The following is a 16,712-nucleotide window of genomic DNA, read 5'->3' as shown; positions in this document are numbered from 1 at the left end:
TCGCATTTCCTTAATTGCATGAAAACCAGATTTTTTTACTCAGATCAAAAAGCTAATATGTTGCATTATAACACATAGTTGTCGATCATTTATTCAGCATAAGGATTCCGTCAAATTAAGTATTAAATGCACATAGTTCTCTAAGTCAACGAAAGAACCTTGATAGATACGTATATTATGCCTCATTTCACTTTGAAGTTTATGTAATGCAAAGTAGTTACTTACAGTTTGCTGCCAATTACTTGTCTATCTTCAAGCTTTCCGAGAAACATATATTTGCTGCGGATTTTAGACCAGAAGGCTTAACACTCGCCTACCAAATGACCGAGTGATGCTTATTATCTTTTGATACAAACCGATCTTTCAAATATATTAAAAAGAAGCAATGAACAGTATGATAAAAAAAAACTTACAGCCATTTAGATTAACCTTTTTAAAAATGAAAGAAAATCAAAAACGCTAGTATCATGTATAAGTCATTTGCTTTTTAGAACGGTTATTTATAGAGTCAAGCGTAGTGTTTGCGCTATTTACAAAATTTTGTGTTTTCTTTTAATAAGCATGCAAACATATCATTTAATAGTTTACGGCTTTTTTTGGCAGTTTTCATCCAGCAACAACCTATTAGCGTTTCTTATATTATTAGTCAAGTACTCATTTGATTTCAATCTTTACTTGATGATGCACTGCTAACCCAGCTTATGCCAGTTATTCGAGAAAGCTCTAACCGATCTATTTATGCCTCTCTCTGTACAATTCTTTATTTGGTCGCATTACAATAATTTAGCTGGTAGGAACAGTCTTCAACATGTTTATGTAAATTTACCGTAAACAATTTAAACAAGTTAAGCAAAACCAAGAAAAAGTCTAAACTTCTTGCTTGCCGCCGTTCAGACATTAGCGTTGATCCTATCTTATGAATATTAGTGGCCTTTGTAGAACAGTGATTGATACCTTTGTATGGCGGCTTGTCTTCCTCACAAGATAAAATTCATATTGTCACAGACATCCAAACTCACTACTAACGAAAAAATCTTGTAATGGACTATCTCTACGTGCTCCACCGTTTGTATTCACCAGCATCAATCAATGATCCAATTTCATCCATATTAAACCTGTTACTGTCAAAGCCTCCCCTAACCGTAACAGCAGCAGACGTGGTCACTCCGTTGGCCAGCCTATAATAAATATTCTACGAGCTGGATCATCTGCAGCATAAGAAAGATTCTCACCGCCTACTTAATGATATTGACCAGATGTTTCGTAACTGAATCCTCTGATCCCCCGAAATTCATCAATCGATCCCATATATTGTTCTCTGTGTTTCCTACCTTTTCTCCCCCCTACTCCTCATGAGAGGTTCTATATCTTTATGAGAAAAAAACAAAGTGAACGCCAGAAAAAACCGATTACAATAACCTCAAAGAGTGCTTTTGATAAAGTTTTCCGTTCGGAAGATATGCGCGATTACAGAGGAAGCACTTGAGGACTGGAACACAAATTTTCGACGGGCTCATTCTTACACCCTCAGCTGTCAACAAATTTATCTCAAATGAATGCTCGTTGACAATAACAAATGTTAATCGCCACCTAGTTGCTGATGCCAAACATTATAAGATCGTCATTATAGGTTTGTGAAATAAATGGATATGGATATTGACTATTAAAATAACTATGTATTTCTGGATGGAAGCGTCTTTAATAATAGTATGAGACCAGCATTTAGTCGCTTAAGACGTGTCATACCTACAATTATCAAGACTTCTGATACAAAAGCATAGTACGCAATCTATATAAGGGACCATTTTAGCAGCAGTTGTGATCAATGTTAATGTCAGGGTACATTAGATGGGTAAGATAATGAAGGTAGCTGGACGTTGTAGAAAAAATGCAACTCCTGTCAATGAATTTAAGAAAGGGTACTACTTCTGGCCATCCTTGGAAATGCCAGATATGGAAGACAGGGCATCATAAGATTGTAGCGCGGTATTAGATCAGGAGTTGACTTGCTATATTTGAACTCTCAGTAAATGCTAAAATAGTGATATACAGCTATACGAGAGAAAAGTAGTTACAACGAGCTTTCAAAGCTACTGATGCAACGCGCCCAAACATCCAAACAGCAAGCCATATTTCTACTATGACTTGGATGATAAATGAAGTGCCTAACAATATCTATAGGATCTGCTGGAAATAATATGATTTTAATAGCTTAAACATATAAAAATTATAGTCAAAATTATTACTAAAATAATGGTAACGATGCAAGAGGTTTTTCTACTACAGAAAACCATTCATCCATCGTACAAAAACCACAGTGAAAACATGCAGCACATCAAGCATTACGAATAACCGTTGAATGATTTGATAGAAATACTACAGTAAGCTCCTGATGCGTTATAGATGCTAAAATTAATGGTAATCCTCTGATATCTACGATGAATGCATTTTACTCAAACCGTTCACAACCTCCATGATATGCCGAGGGCTTGTCCCACAGCAACCACCCACTATGACGCGGGGCCCATACTTTTCAACGCATGTTGTCAACAACTGACCAAAACGTTCCTCAGGAAACTTCGTCTTCTCATCGAACTCCTTCCTCGTCTCGTTCCACTCTTCTCCGCCATCCGGATAAGCGATTATCGCTTTATTATTATTGTGTGCCTTATTAAATTCAGCAATCGTACTGAAGAGAGTTTCGACGTAGCGTGGCTTTGTACAATTAAAACCTACAGCGAATATTCGAACGACTTCATTCAGCAACTTCAAAACTTCTATTATAGAAGAACCATCCGCAATTTGCTCATTTGAGCGGCATTGAACAGATACCGCGACTGGTGGAAGTTTCCTGCAATGTTCATGGCCATTATCGTTTGCCCAGTCTTCTACTAATTGGCCGATAGCTTGCACTTCTGCCAAGGAAGGAATTGTTTCAAACAGAATAAAATCCACTTGTTTCTCACTAATACCATAACCATAATTCAAGAATATTGATAATCTCTCTTTGTGAAAATTGATCAGGTCAGTAACTGTTGTGGCGCCGTAATTGCCTGTATATTCCGCGCCATTTGCCAATACGGCTCCATAACATCCAATGGAAAGCGCCACTAGCTTCTTTTTCTTGCCACAATCATCACCTTGCATATATTCGTCACGAGCTTCACAAGCTAGAAGGATACTTTCATGCATCAATTTGATCGCTTGTTCCTTCGTTAGACCTTCCTCGATAAAACCGTCAATGCTCGCTTGATAGCTACAGCTGGTAGCAATATCCGCTCCCGCTTCAAAGTAAGACTTATGTACAGACTACAGATGTTTTTAATGTTGGCATGAGCAACAGATGACTTTTTCCTTTTCGACTGTTTTTTGTACAATTTACTTTGATTGCCTCTGGATCATTTTCCAAACATTTCGCAGACCATAGTTTACCCACTATATGCAATTACCACAAATAGTCAGTTCCTTCATATTGTCTGCTGGCTGCTTACAGGGGATTATTCCTGCGTATTATTCGCGAATGTTTTGACGTGCCTGATAGATTTTTTTTAAAAGTTCTCTCAAGTTCAGTGGCAAGACCACCATCAAGTATTAATGGATATTGAAAAGACATGTTGCAGAAAGGAAGAAAAACTTATCAATGACTAGCGATAAATAGTTAATATTGTTGTTCATAAAGTTCAGGAGACTTTTAACAAGCTGATTGGTTCGCAAATCATAAACTTCTTATATTCTGTAAGAATAAGGTATACAACTGACATGGAGTAAGGCTGTTACTAAATCAGTAGAACAGCCTATAACGAATTAGTATGACCCTGTTCATACGAGATTTTGTTTGTATGAAGACGAGATTCAAAGAAAGTTCAAACTGATACTAAACGACACTCTTACACATTCAAAGCCAAAGTTCATAAATAGATGATTCAGAAATTAAAGTACACTTTATCGGTCATGCTGAAATCCGTGTTAGCATGGAATGTATTTGATTCATCATATCAAATATTTATAAAGGCTTTGGATGAAAATGTAAGAGACATCGAAGTATTGACTAAGGGCAGCTTCATCACTTAAACTGACAATGGAAAATAAAACGCTATTCATCGTAACATTATCAAGTATTTTTATTTCTCAGACATTGCTACATATTATCTTTTACAGTAGAATTGTAGTGACAGATATCTATATAAGAATAACTATAATAAATGTTAGTAAACAAATTAAGTCAACAAGTTTAATAAATAATGTTGTATGTTGCGTTATCAAGTTTTCAGAAAAGGGTAAGAGCTTGCATGTTTATCGACATGGTATATTTCCGCCTGGGGCGGCAAAGCATTCATCAAGGATAATGATATACACAAACATACAGTTTCAACAAAAAAATTAATAGTGACAATTACCTTAACATAGATACATCTTGGGAGAGTAGATAAAGAAAGAAGAGCCTTTCTAGATAAAATTACTTGTGCTCGCTTTTATAGGCTTAAAAGTAGGATAAAAAAAATTTTTTTTTTTAATTTTTAAAGAAAAAGCGTGGTGACGGCTTGCGGTTGTCTAAATGTGACCTCACTAACTGAAAAAATAACTCGTAAGCTGCAGATCAAAACGCGTTGCGGGGTATTTCGCATGATGTCTGCAAAGATGGTGAGAATATAAAAATGTTTTAAATTTCGATAACGAGTAAATCCTTCAGTTAAATCATCATAAATAAGGTACAAGTACATCACTTCATAATCCGTGTCTTCAAAACAATAAAGTAGGACAGTTTATCGAAAACGATAACGGGCCTGAATATGACCAAAAACCAAAAGACTATTTACGGTCAATCCAAAGCAATGTTTGCTCATAATATTATGGTGAATTGAGTGCACTAAGCAATAATTTTAGCGTCAATGAATTGTCGTCAATGATACTGAGCGTAGCAGATAGAGCTTATCGAAGGATGTTGTTGCTATGGGCCTACGATAAGAACAAAAGCTTGAAAATGCAGCGTCGCCTATTGTTAAAGAATGTAATATTTTTGAATTCATTGAAAGAGTAATAGCTTCATTCCTTCGCAATGAGGGCAAATTCATTTTACTACTTATAATGTCCAAATAAGAGGTAGAGAGAATAATGACGGCAAATTAGCAGAAATTGCCGCGAAGTTTCCAAGCATTGATAAAAACGGTAATAGAAGAACATCGAACCGAAACTACATACATACATAAGTGTTGGCTTAATTTCATTGATGTCAACATTGAAGTACGGGATTAAAAGTAAGCTCTAAAGAACGCATATTCTATCCTGCTAGAACAGAGTTTTGACGTATCTTGAATAAACTATTGTGATAAAGCTGTTAAGATTGGGCTACTGTAAGGCTATTTATATTCGTTCAATTCAATCTAATTGAAACTTTGTACGATAAAAATTTGAAACAGAGTCATATACCGTGAATGAATACCATCTCTAAAGAAGAATTTCAGCATCAGATTTGAAGCAACCATTTAAAGGGTTTGCTTTTGTTTTTATAAAGCAATCCTAGGACAGCATGCTGATGCATCAGTTGCATAATTCCTTACATTTCGGTAACTTACACTGTCGTGAATTTGTACTACTTCTTCAACAAATGCTTTTAATTGAGCATTTATCTGCCTGAAGTAAAAGTGAAAATCTTACAAGAGCCCGCTGGTAACTGCTAAAATCGAATCTATCTACCCAGAGTTACGAATTTAAGATCCAAATGCGCAGATGAATATTCCAAAGGTATATTTTTGAGATGAAGAGTAAAGTTTCAATATATTACATATTTCAAAAGTGCAGATTGTCTTAACGTAATGAAGCAAGGAGCTGTTGTTTCTTTGTCAAGTTCGGCTAACAGATTTTTTGTACGACACTGTACACATATTAGTTCAATTACAATATCACAATGGTCAAACACTAGGAAAATGACTGTACAATTCTAGCTATTGCTGTGTGCAAGAAGGATAGGGAACCTTAAATCTCTTTCTCTACTGCTGATAGCTCGTCCCCTCCTTTCCTGTACCTTTTTTGTGAACATGTCCTTTCTCTTTATTTCTTATTTCCTTTTACTTTCTCTTCTCTAGACATCTCTTTTCTCTATCTTGACAGCCATATCGAGCAGGGGCATATACATGTCATGAATGAAGATAATTCATCTTTTTCTTTATCTTCAAAAAGAGCGTCTTTTTCTTCACGTGCTAGCAAATTACCACAAAGGATTGTACAATCATTCAATATTAGACAGCAACAGCAAACAACGAATAATTACAGTTATAGCCAGAATAAGACTGTCAGCAGCAGCAGCAATAGCAGTAGTAACAGCAGTTTAAGTACTAGTGACAATTTACCGACCCGTATTAGTCAAATGATATTTCGACAAAAAAATTCTAACGAGGAGTATCAAAATTACTCACCATCATCACCACCACCATCAGAGACCCTACCCAATTATGTAAGTGTTCTGATCGAGCTGCTGAAGTAAGCAATGCTATGTACGTTAATTAATGCTCGTTGCTAATCTTTCCCACTATAAACAGCCGCAGCCGCAACGTCCGAAAGTGAGTAACTCCTCGTTGCCAAGATCTTTAATGGGCAATAATGAAAACAATAATGAAATACTATCTACAACAGCAGCAGTAGCAACCGCAGGTGAAAGAGTGACCCCTTACTTAGCCTTACCTCCTCCTGAAGACAATTTTAAACGATCTTATCAAGAAGCAAAGACTGTCTCAAATAAACTCCAGGCAGTAACAGATAATGGGCGTTTTTTAGACCCTCCATTTTCTCCTCTTTCTTCCATAGCCAACAATAATAACCGCTATTTTTCAGAAGAACCACCTCTTCCAGACCTTGCAATGTACTCCAATTTCACTCCACCACTGTCTCCGATGCTATCTATTTTCAATGGCATTGGATTAGTAACGCCAACAACAAGCTCAACTACAGCAACAATGCTGCCATCAAAAGTAGCGGATTCGTCTGTTGCAGAGTTTGCCGACTATTTAATGGAACGCTGCTCAAATATCAAGACAGCCGTAGAATATTATAACCTGTCAAATTGCACCTATATTCAACAAATAGAACTAATTCTAAGCGACATACAATTTCTGATTGATGCGTGCAGAGAACCCTTGTATTCTTCCATTGAAGAAGATATTATTGATTTGAAAGAGCAGCATTCGTATATCTGCATGCGTTTGAAGGGTAGTACTAACAATACCCGTAATATTAGCACTAAACCCGAAGTGAAAGAGTTTCATAACACAATCACTTCAGCGGTAAGAGAACTCTTATAGTTTTCATCAAAATACAACAGGTATATAACATTATAGATGTATTTATGTAGCTCGAAGAGATCGAAGGTATTGTTTTGAAATGTTCAGACATATCAGCAAGAGTTAAGGCGAAAAAAAGTTTGAGTATATGCAAGTCAGAAAAGTTTGTACAAGAAGCGCCGAAAGTTATCATGACTGCCCAACAACAGCAGCCATCTTATTGCGATTACATCCCTGACAAGATTGACCCTGATGCTACTTGGTTTCGTTACCATTTTGTTGGAAAACCTTATCGTACCTTCATTGGTGTGATGCACAATGCTGATAACAACTCAATAATGAGTTCTGACACCATAGCCTCGGACAAAAAAGTCGGACGAAAGTTATCTGCGTCAAAAAATAAATCCAGCGGCGATAACAGCAGTAGGAGCTCATCATTATCCAATGATAACAATAACGATCAATATAGAAACCACATAAATGATACAGAGGATTCTTCTTCAATGGCTATTGTATCGGTCATTCAGGAGCGTGCAAGAGATTTTGCAGGCCTCGGTAATAGTGCAGCTTCTATTCTCGGTACACAATATCGGATCATAGTACGGACGAAAAAAGTAAGCATATATATTAGTTAACTACATTCCTTGACAAAGAAGTTATGAATGATAATGTACTTTACTTCAAAAGCCCGAACAAGGACGCTATATAATACATGAGTCAATGGCCAAGGAAACACGAATGCGTTTGGAAAAATTGAACAAAGGCTATAGACTTGAAAAGACCTCGTTGAGTGATCGACGTAGTGGCAAACCATTTGCAAGCAAAAATAAAGATCGTTGTTCAATTTCCTCGTCCTCTTCGAATACCGGTGATAATTCTATTGATAATTCGCAGTCGTCAAAAATGTTACGGGCAGCTTTACTGACAGTCTGTCCCGACGTTGACTTGCAATATTTTAAAGAACTATCAGCAGAATCTACAATTATGGCAGGTTTAGAAAAGGATTTGCTGAAATATGATGAACTGCACGTAAATGCTACTCTATCTTTAGAGTATATAGAACTTCGATATTGATTTTCTAACGCCCTTATTCACTCATTTAGATTCCAAAAAGATACAAGTTTGGCGTTTTGACTATAAGAGACAACCAGACTACTGAGGAAGCATGGTTCTCAAATACAGGATTATCAAGGGAGCTACACCATTTTCTCGCGACCATGGGAAGAAAAGTAGAGCTCAAAGGATACACCGGGTATGCGGCTGGTCTGGATACCAAAAGTATGAAATAACTACAAAAATCAGTTTATACTTTCAAACCGATGGTTAGCTAATACGGCTATATATCTTCACTTACGTTACAGCTGGCGAATCTGGCAAATATGCCTACATCTCAAAATGGAACAATTTTGATATTGTGTTTCACGTGGCTCCAATGATGCCATCACAAATGAATGATAGGCAACAAGTTTTAAGGAAAAAGCATATAGGAAATGGCAAGTCTTCATCTTTATGATCATTTTATTCAGGAGATCGAACTAATTTCTTCCTCGTATTATTCAGATATTGTTTGTATAATTTTTCTCGAGGGAAGTGGGAAACAGAAATTCAATCCAGAGGCAATTCGGTCACAATTTCTCCATGTATATATTATCGTACGCCCAGAAACAAGTGGAGGTAGAAAGTTTTGGAGGTAAAAAAGCTTTCAGAAGAGATAACTACTTCAAAAGAGATAAAACAGCATAGATATTAATAATTTGTTATCGAATTAGAGTTGAAGTTGTGAGAAAGAGTGGCATTAAGGATTTTGGCCCTCCATTACCGAGTCCGCCTGTATTCTATGATGATGCAACTCTTAAGGATTATTTGACAGTAAAACGTGAGTATAGGATGCCGTTTTCTCTACTTATCATTAGGCAATAGCAAGCTAACATTGACATCTTCCTGGTTTAGTCATTAATGCAGAAAATGCAGCATTGAAATCCGAAAAGTTCTTTATACCGAACAATAGAGCAAGATTAGGCTTATTAGCTACACATTTGCAAACAGGAATAAGCTTCAATAGGCCTCAGGTCACAAGATCAGTTAGCACACATCGTTTAACTTCTACCGATTCTGATATTGCTAAATCATTCTATCATACTGCTGATGAACAAATATTCTTCTCATGGCAGCAGCAGCAGCAGCAAAAACACATCGCCCAAAGACCTAAATCAGCTGCTGACAAACCGCTCCATGGTAGAAGTAGCCAGGAGCACACAATATTATCATCGTATCGCTTGTCGCATACAGCAATTGATGCTGCTAATGATATTGACTATTTGAAAATGAACATCACTGCCCCTAATATAGATAGTATACCACCTATGCCTCAAGTATCAAAATCAACACTATTGCAAGATTTAAAGAAAGGAATGCGCTCAAGCACAAAGATATTCAAAAACAACAAAACTAATAGTAGCGGCAGCAATAGTAGCTACGCTGAAAGAAATTGATTAGCTCCCGAGTGTCATCTGGCACCCACACCACTAGCAGCGCTCAAAGCAAGAAGGGGGAGTAGCAGTCGATGAAGTGTTTATGACTGATGCAATAATTTGTGACCAGTTTGCATTATGTGTAAAAATTAAACGCCTTAATAAAGATACCTTTTTATAGTGCTCAAAAGCTGATATCTTAGGTTATTGGCCATCTAATGTATTTTGAAATCATGACGATAAAATTGTGAACAAGAAGACGTTAACAGATTCTTAGGACAAATTCGATATGATAGCCTTTTTTCTTGGCTACCAAGTTTTCCTTTCGATGCAGTTTACACAGTAATCTTTCATTTTACTGGTCTTTTCTTTAAAGTTTGACAAATTCACTTTAGGCAACAGTAACCAAAACTCTTTAGGCTGATGGTAGGCTTGACAGTTCTTCATACCCGTAATTCCGGAAGAAATCAGCGGAAATATTAAGTAATTTTAATTTTTGGACTATTTCGTTGATAATCAATTATCCAGTAACATCCAAGCAGTATTAAGGATGGCGTACAAGCTAGCCCTAAAAATGAGTCTTTGTTAGTGAAGAAGTCGCTAAGAAAGCTCTTATTGGTGTCACTTTGCAATAGTCAAATGATGATGTGTTATAAGACCAACCAGATGTTCGTCAGTGCCTTTTTGGGAACTTTGCCCAATGATAAAGACGTGTCTTTCTTTTCTCGCGTTTTTGTTGTCAAAGTTAAGAATAATATGAAGAGGTCCTTTCAAACGAGAATAAGATCCCTTCTTTTCCGTATTTCGCATTTTTTTGTAACTTACAGCTCTATTCATGTACAAAAGTTTCATTATACAGAAGATTAGATCTATATAAAAAGCATAAGAACCAGGTTAAAACGAACTCATTCGGTAAACTGTTTGATAATTGTAGAAGAACCGTCAGATCAAGATATAAGGTTCTGATATTCGTTGTAACTTTTTAGAACATACCAAGTGGCGAGACTGCTATGAACCAGGTCATTTTGACAAGCGTTACTACAAATGCAAGTATTACAAAGCCGTAAATGCTGATGATGGTAAGCAATAGACCTAAATCTATCTTACATACAGCACTTAATTGCTTGTAAGTAACCTCCTTAAAGTTGGTAGCAGCGGTAAAAAGAGAAAACAGAGTGACCAAGTGAAAGAGAAGAAGAAAGCAGTTAAACGGAAAAAGACCACCCCACAAGCTTTAAAGTGCCTCAGCTGTGGACAAGATGGCCATACCACTGCTCGTTCGCAAGAACTTTGCAGACCTTGTGGAGGAAAAGGTTACGCTTCTGTCATTGGCGGCCGATCCGGTCAATTCTGTCAAGCCCTTGTGGTTTATCCAAGACTACTACGAAGAAGAGCATTCTAATCATCTTGCCTACGATGTTCGTAGGTTACCATTACCTCATCGTTTCTTACCTTTTCCAACTCCCTTAGTATCATGGCGCTTCATTACCATCAGCATAAACGCCCTTACTCCTTTTTTATTTCCTGGAAGACTTGTAAAGGGTTATTGGAATCAACTTGAACAATTTTGTAAAGTGTTCAACTTCAAAAAGTTAGGCTTCAGAAGGTAAGGTAAATAGCACTCTGCTAAAAGACTCTGTTCTCAAGATTATTCTTTCACTTATATCATAGTGTTGCTGAGCTAAAGACAAACACAAGTGTGCTCTTTTGGAACCTAATTCGATCTGATGGCTTCACTGTAGACTTTTTATTTAGTCATAAGAAGAAACCAAAGAAGACGCCGTCATTGATCATCATGACTTGACGTTGGAAGACTTCTCCTATGAAGAGATCACAGCAAACTACAGACCCACATTTGTTGATCCTGGCCGAAAGACAGTATTTACAGCAGCAATCGAGTTATAAACAAACAGACATGAGATACGGCGCTGCTCGACAAAAGATATTATAACATGGCGGGTAGTACTCGTGTCAATGCAGAATCAGAAGGAAAAAGGCCGGTTGTATGATAAAAGCGATAGAAAGCAATGTACCGAGTAGTAAAACAGGCTCGCCTGAATAGTATAAGAGATATACTATTTATATACTACAACATTTAGAGATCCTGTTCTCATTCTATGGGCCTGGTATGGGTGAATCAAGGTTACGTCTGCATCAAGGCAGACAGCGTGCTGCAGACATGATGGTGATCATGCTTGTCGATGGAGGTGTCAAATACGACGAAGTATTACGGCAAAAAAGAAGGGAATTAGACACCGTGCGTGGCTGTAGTATCCTTGTTTGCAAAACCTGTAAGATACTATGGAACCGCGATGTCAATGCAGCAAAAAACATGATGGCCATCAGCATTTCGGTATGGAAAGACAAGGAACGTCCTACAGAGTTCAGCCGGAAGACAACTTCTTAGTCTTTTGATTTTTATTATCGCCAGAACGAAACTGGCTTGATATTTATAGGTAAGCGTCTCCATTTTAGTGTAGTTCTATCTTCAAACTCTAACTCAATCGTCTCAAACTTTTGTTCATTTCGTCCAGTTATTTTTAAGCTTCGTCTAAACCCGCAGTTAAACAACTGTATCTACTGTTTTTTCGCTTGACTTTCGCACGAAATGGCTATTAAATTGAGATTATCTTACAATTAAGTTCAGACTAATTTAAAATTTTATTTAGATGAAATGCATAGTTTTTCAGATCATACCTTTTCTGTCCAAATGCTCAATGCCAAATGTGCGACCTACTCTTACTCAAACAAGGTAAATATACTGTGCCAAAGCACAGAATATCTACCATGTTTGAGTATGTAGTAACGTCAAGCAGCAGTTAATAAAAGCTTCAGAAACGTACAGTGCGAAATTTCACAAGATGAACTCACCTAAACGCGTAAGTATCTTTAAGCCGCCTGGTTCGAGGAACCGACAGCACCGTCTTCGCTACGGCGATTCTGTGGGGTAAACTGTGAGGGTCTTCCATGACCTGCCCAAACTGAAGTGGCAATAGTCATCATATTCTTTGAAGCATTTATATCACGTTGCCAAAGTATGTGGCAGTGTTTACAAACTTTCGTACTGTAACAACGTGAACCAGCACCGATCTTTACACTTTCCATATTTTTGAGCAAACAGTTGTTGCAGACCTGATATTTGATTGTGCATGTATAAGTAAGGAATGTAGAAAAACGGCTCATAGAAATACGGCATATATTGCACAGTATAAGGGAAATGTTAATTACCTGCGACGTGCAATATTCATCAATGTCGACTACCGCAACAAGTTGTTGCTTCTGCCTTTTTAATAAGATTTTATAGAGGACACCTGTGACACCAGAGATTTGTCCTTTCCCGACATCCCCGTCCCGAACACAACAAGAGGAATGACTAGCCTTTTGTCCATAAACTGCTCTTGATGCCAGATTCTCCGTCCATCTTCCTTGTATCTGTATCAGAAGTAGATCTTTAAGTGCCTTAAGAATAGCCATCTACCACCAAAAACGCTTACCTGCATAAGTCAACGTCTTCTTTTCTCTTCGGCTCCTCTTTTATCGTTTTTTTCTTTTTTTCTTCTTGAGCTTCCATACGCTCCCGTTTTGTCTTTTTAACTTTGCTTCTAATTGTCTTCTTCTGGCCATTCTTCAGTCGTCGTTTCCTTTTCTTGTTTCTGTTTGTATGTTTTCTTTTCCTCCTATTATACTTGCGACCGCCGTCAATTAGCACATTAGCTACCTCAGCATTTGCCCGTTGTTTGCCTTGGTAATTGTTGAAGTTGAACTGGGCCGATTTGAAGCTGTAGAAGTCAAATAGTGTATGCAGATGTTGCAATGTGTATTCCAAGTACACAATATAGGCCTCTTTGGACACGACCTTCGGTGAAGGCAGCGACGACTCAATGGACGTTATTCCTTTCCTTTCTTTTAATTTCTTCAAATAAGTGCTTCTCCTCGTGTAGCCCGCAAAGTTGGCTCTTTCACTTTTGCTGCAACTGCGTATCTCGTGATTAACATTGTTGAAGCCAACCGCAGCTGTAAAAATTTCATTCCGCCCAGGATCAACAGTAATTGGGTGAAAATACTCACCTACTTCCACGAGATTGAAGTCGTCTAGTTGTAGTAGTGCCTTTGTATTACCGGAAGTAGCCTTTCGTCTGACAAACTGTAGTGTGATACCATGTCCATCGCTTTGGGCAGTGCAGTTTAGCTTTATTTCACGATCGTTAACAATATCATCGACGGAACTGTATCCAAACGTATACAAGTTAAAAACGCGGTGAAAAACCTCAACCTGTTCTCTGTAGGTATTTCCCGGATACTTTTGGCTCGTTATAATAGACAGCGTTTTGTGGTTGATATGGATATGGCGCCATTTCAAAGAGGGCATTGGACACAAAGAGAAAAGTCGTGGCTTTTTTGCTCGTCTGTAGTAGCTTTGGAAATAGACAACACCTTCTGCAGCATCAAGCCTAACGCTGGTAGGAACATAGACCCGTTGGCAGTAAGATTTTCTATGTTCGGGATCGCGGGCAGTACGTCTTCAACAGCTTTGCATATGGCATTAGCCTCCTCTAACCGCTCCAAACCGGCCACCCCGTTTGCCCATTCGTAGTCCCCCTTCATTATCTTTTTGAAGCAGTATTCGTTGACGATTCTGTCGATTTCTCTTTTCTTATGCTCCTAGAACATAAAATAAACAGAACTTCGTGAAACACTCTGCTACTACAGTTGTTATGGATGCGATCATGACTTACAGGGAACAGATGCTTCAAACATGTTCGAGCGTAGTGCTTGAGCCTATTTTCAAAATTCTCTACTATAAAGTTTGAATAAGTAGTGGCCAGTGTCACGCAGGCCGCTGCCAGCGAATCGCTGTATCCCTTCACGGGATGTGTCTTCAGACTGTAAACGATTGTAGGAAATTTGCTTTTAAAGTCATCAAAGGCAAGCGTGACCGACATGCCCATGTATTGTCGATTTCTGACCCGCTTCCCTAATATAAGCTTGCAGATGCTGTACCAGAAGTTCTGCTCATAAAGGTATGGGTGACCAGTCGTTGTTTCGTAGTTATCAGTAATGTAGTAGTTCACAAATAGTTGGGCTCTATACACCACTTGACGGGTAAATTCTGCTAATTTGATGATGTTTTCTGTAGCGACTTGAGCAAACGCTGGTCTCATCAGTGTGGTTAGAAGCAGCTTCCTGCTGTAGACTTCATGACCATCTTCGAACAGCTGGCGGAGCAAGACATCCTTTGGGGGCTTGTAGTTCAAGCATAGTGGTGAAGATGATCTACTATGGCCTGCTTTACCGCAAGAGGAACAAACAACGTCTTGTTCTGCTCGTTTCTTGCTGTCTTCTAACTTCTTCTTTTTTCCTCTAGCCTTTGCAGCCTTAGTCTCGTAATCATCCTTCGCTCCTGCTTTTCTTTTTTTGGCTTTAAAACGGGTATGGTAAGAGATCTGTTTACCTTTCATTCGGAAAGTGATAACACGGCTTACATGCATCGTAAAGCTGGCATTTGTAACTTTTTTTGTTGATATGACCAACTTCTCCACAGTCCTTACAAATTCCTACATTCGTAAGGAGTATTGAACTGTAAAACTCTGTAACTGAACATAAGATAGCAAAGACATACCTTCAGCAATTTATCTTTTCTTTCTTTCTACTTTTCGCTTGAGATGCCTCTTAGCTTCTCGAAAAGGCATAATTACATAAGCTTATAGAAGAGGTAAACAATATTAGAGTGGGAACACTTTCTCTTGTAGAAAAAGAAAAAAAAGTGATAAAGTTTTAGATGAACAGAGATGCCGAACAGTCAATGAGAATGCAAAAAAATGAGTCATTTACATAGAATACAACTGGTCGCCTAGCTGTCATGGGAATTAAGAAAAATGTACGTAATTACTTACAGACAATCACACTATGACTGTTTGAGAGAAAAGGCAGCCTGTTTTGAACCAGATCCGGAGTAGTACGACACAGCCTGTGCTTATATCAATCGAATAGTACGTTATCGTTCAGAAGCTTATGAATAAGAAGTTTCCTGACAATGTATGGTTTAACATTCAAAGAATTTATAATGGTAGAAAAACAGATAGAAACAGATACCATGACCATACCTCACTTATTAAATATGCCATCAACGAAAGCAGATATAGGCCGCTTTTTCATCCATCTTATTTACCGGTTGTTGATCCTATAAGTAAGCGCTTGGCTAAGGATAAAAATAACACCAAAGGCACACCATTAGACAGCAATAAGCTCTTACACCACGTATTGTGCAAGCCTGCAAAACGTTTATTCCTAAAGATTGTAGGGGTTAGATCAGGCATGCTGAAGGGAAAAATGCGTACAGAAAGAAGAGGGCCTAAGATAGTTCATTGAAAGTTTTTTTTTTTTTTTTTTTTTTTTTTTTTTTTTTTTTTTGTAGATTATTTTATTCAAAAATAAATAAATTCGTAAAACATCTCTGAGGGATGGGGCATGGAGAAGAAAAAGACACTTTCTGTGGTAGGTAATTAATCTAAGGCAGCCGCTTCCAGCAAGAGCTATGAAGAAGACAGGCTCAATGAATTAACATTGTGAACTTTACTAAGGATGGATTGGCGGGGGGGGTGTCAAACGGAATGGCATACAATATCATCCGAAAAAACGATGTCCATATATCCCAATGGATATTAAAGCAGACGGTGAAAAATCGAGACTGTTCAGACGAAGGTAGGGATGGGTGGTAGATATACTGAAAGTGTCCGAATTTTGGAAATAAGTTATCGAAAAATAAGTACTTGGATTGTCTGAATTAGGTTATTGAAAAAATCCAATTTTGATAGAAGAACGTCTAAATCAAAACCGAAATACTGTAGTTTCCAGAAAGGGGGCCTAGCCCCCGGTGGAGGTAGTTAACACGTTAGCTTTCCAAACCAACGATTCTTGTACGCCGCTGAAATTTTTTCAGCTTTGATCCCTTTCTCTCTGCTTCCTA

General features: G+C 37.8%; 10 protein-coding genes across 10 annotated transcripts; 6 read left to right on the top strand and 4 right to left on the bottom strand.

The window, feature by feature from the left end:
- Nucleotides 1–2,433: 2,433 nt before the first annotated feature.
- Nucleotides 2,434–3,613, bottom strand: BDF20DRAFT_837916 (Homocysteine S-methyltransferase; the record flags this gene model as incomplete). Its single annotated transcript, XM_053079100.1, has 2 exons — nucleotides 2,434–3,256; nucleotides 3,492–3,613. The coding sequence occupies 2 exons, from the start codon at nucleotides 3,611–3,613 to the stop codon at nucleotides 2,434–2,436; spliced, it is 945 nt and encodes a 314-aa protein (XP_052933382.1).
- Nucleotides 3,614–3,988: 375 nt separating this feature from the next.
- BDF20DRAFT_885329 (uncharacterized protein) lies at nucleotides 3,989–4,472 on the top strand. Its single transcript, XM_053081932.1, has one exon. It carries the CDS (start codon nucleotides 4,079–4,081, stop codon nucleotides 4,382–4,384), a length of 306 nt encoding a protein of 101 aa, XP_052933381.1. The 5' UTR covers nucleotides 3,989–4,078; the 3' UTR covers nucleotides 4,385–4,472.
- Nucleotides 4,473–5,777: 1,305 nt separating this feature from the next.
- On the top strand, nucleotides 5,778–7,380 carry BDF20DRAFT_688663 (uncharacterized protein). The gene is made up of 3 exons (XM_053076038.1): nucleotides 5,778–5,810; nucleotides 5,888–6,451; nucleotides 6,537–7,380. Exons 2-3 carry the CDS (start codon nucleotides 6,137–6,139, stop codon nucleotides 7,293–7,295), a joined length of 1,074 nt encoding a protein of 357 aa, XP_052933380.1. The 5' UTR covers nucleotides 5,778–5,810; nucleotides 5,888–6,136; the 3' UTR covers nucleotides 7,296–7,380.
- BDF20DRAFT_688664 (uncharacterized protein) lies at nucleotides 7,381–10,075 on the top strand. The gene is made up of 7 exons (XM_053076039.1): nucleotides 7,381–7,888; nucleotides 7,962–8,303; nucleotides 8,378–8,552; nucleotides 8,636–8,767; nucleotides 8,835–8,964; nucleotides 9,044–9,150; nucleotides 9,225–10,075. The coding sequence occupies exons 1-7, from the start codon at nucleotides 7,466–7,468 to the stop codon at nucleotides 9,764–9,766; spliced, it is 1,851 nt and encodes a 616-aa protein (XP_052933379.1). The 5' UTR covers nucleotides 7,381–7,465; the 3' UTR covers nucleotides 9,767–10,075.
- A 438-nt stretch (nucleotides 10,076–10,513) lies between these two features.
- BDF20DRAFT_885314 (uncharacterized protein) lies at nucleotides 10,514–10,895 on the top strand. Its single transcript, XM_053081931.1, has 3 exons — nucleotides 10,514–10,590; nucleotides 10,613–10,657; nucleotides 10,732–10,895. Exons 1-3 carry the CDS (start codon nucleotides 10,581–10,583, stop codon nucleotides 10,833–10,835), a joined length of 159 nt encoding a protein of 52 aa, XP_052933378.1. The 5' UTR covers nucleotides 10,514–10,580; the 3' UTR covers nucleotides 10,836–10,895.
- A 540-nt stretch (nucleotides 10,896–11,435) lies between these two features.
- On the top strand, nucleotides 11,436–12,152 carry BDF20DRAFT_824659 (uncharacterized protein; the record flags this gene model as incomplete). Its single annotated transcript, XM_053077914.1, is given in 3 exon segments — nucleotides 11,436–11,499; nucleotides 11,511–11,623; nucleotides 11,847–12,152. Coding segments are annotated over 3 exon segments (483 nt in total), but the record flags the coding sequence as incomplete, so codon positions are not given.
- Nucleotides 12,153–12,218: 66 nt separating this feature from the next.
- On the bottom strand, nucleotides 12,219–12,921 carry BDF20DRAFT_688697 (uncharacterized protein). The gene is made up of 2 exons (XM_053076040.1): nucleotides 12,617–12,921; nucleotides 12,219–12,325 (listed from the first exon to the last, which is right to left on the bottom strand). Exon 1 carries the CDS (start codon nucleotides 12,848–12,850, stop codon nucleotides 12,635–12,637), a length of 216 nt encoding a protein of 71 aa, XP_052933376.1. The 5' UTR covers nucleotides 12,851–12,921; the 3' UTR covers nucleotides 12,219–12,325; nucleotides 12,617–12,634.
- Nucleotides 12,690–14,231, bottom strand: BDF20DRAFT_688639 (uncharacterized protein). The gene is made up of 3 exons (XM_053076037.1): nucleotides 13,240–14,231; nucleotides 12,974–13,177; nucleotides 12,690–12,877 (listed from the first exon to the last, which is right to left on the bottom strand). Exons 1-2 carry the CDS (start codon nucleotides 14,112–14,114, stop codon nucleotides 13,033–13,035), a joined length of 1,020 nt encoding a protein of 339 aa, XP_052933375.1. The 5' UTR covers nucleotides 14,115–14,231; the 3' UTR covers nucleotides 12,690–12,877; nucleotides 12,974–13,032.
- Nucleotides 14,232–14,349: 118 nt separating this feature from the next.
- On the bottom strand, nucleotides 14,350–14,907 carry BDF20DRAFT_825415 (uncharacterized protein; the record flags this gene model as incomplete). Its single annotated transcript, XM_053077976.1, has 1 exon — nucleotides 14,350–14,907. The coding sequence occupies one exon, from the start codon at nucleotides 14,905–14,907 to the stop codon at nucleotides 14,350–14,352; it is 558 nt and encodes a 185-aa protein (XP_052933374.1).
- Nucleotides 14,908–15,757: 850 nt separating this feature from the next.
- Nucleotides 15,758–16,114, top strand: BDF20DRAFT_837912 (uncharacterized protein; the record flags this gene model as incomplete). Its single annotated transcript, XM_053079099.1, has 1 exon — nucleotides 15,758–16,114. One exon carries the CDS (start codon nucleotides 15,758–15,760, stop codon nucleotides 16,112–16,114), a length of 357 nt encoding a protein of 118 aa, XP_052933373.1.
- Nucleotides 16,115–16,712: the final 598 nt, after the last annotated feature.

The sequence above is a fragment of the Mycotypha africana genome (assembly GCF_025528875.1).
Source record: "Mycotypha africana strain NRRL 2978 chromosome Unknown BDF20scaffold_9, whole genome shotgun sequence".
In the NCBI taxonomy this organism is placed as follows: domain Eukaryota; kingdom Fungi; phylum Mucoromycota; class Mucoromycetes; order Mucorales; family Mycotyphaceae; genus Mycotypha; species Mycotypha africana.
This window is presented reverse-complemented; position numbering and strand designations above follow the sequence as displayed.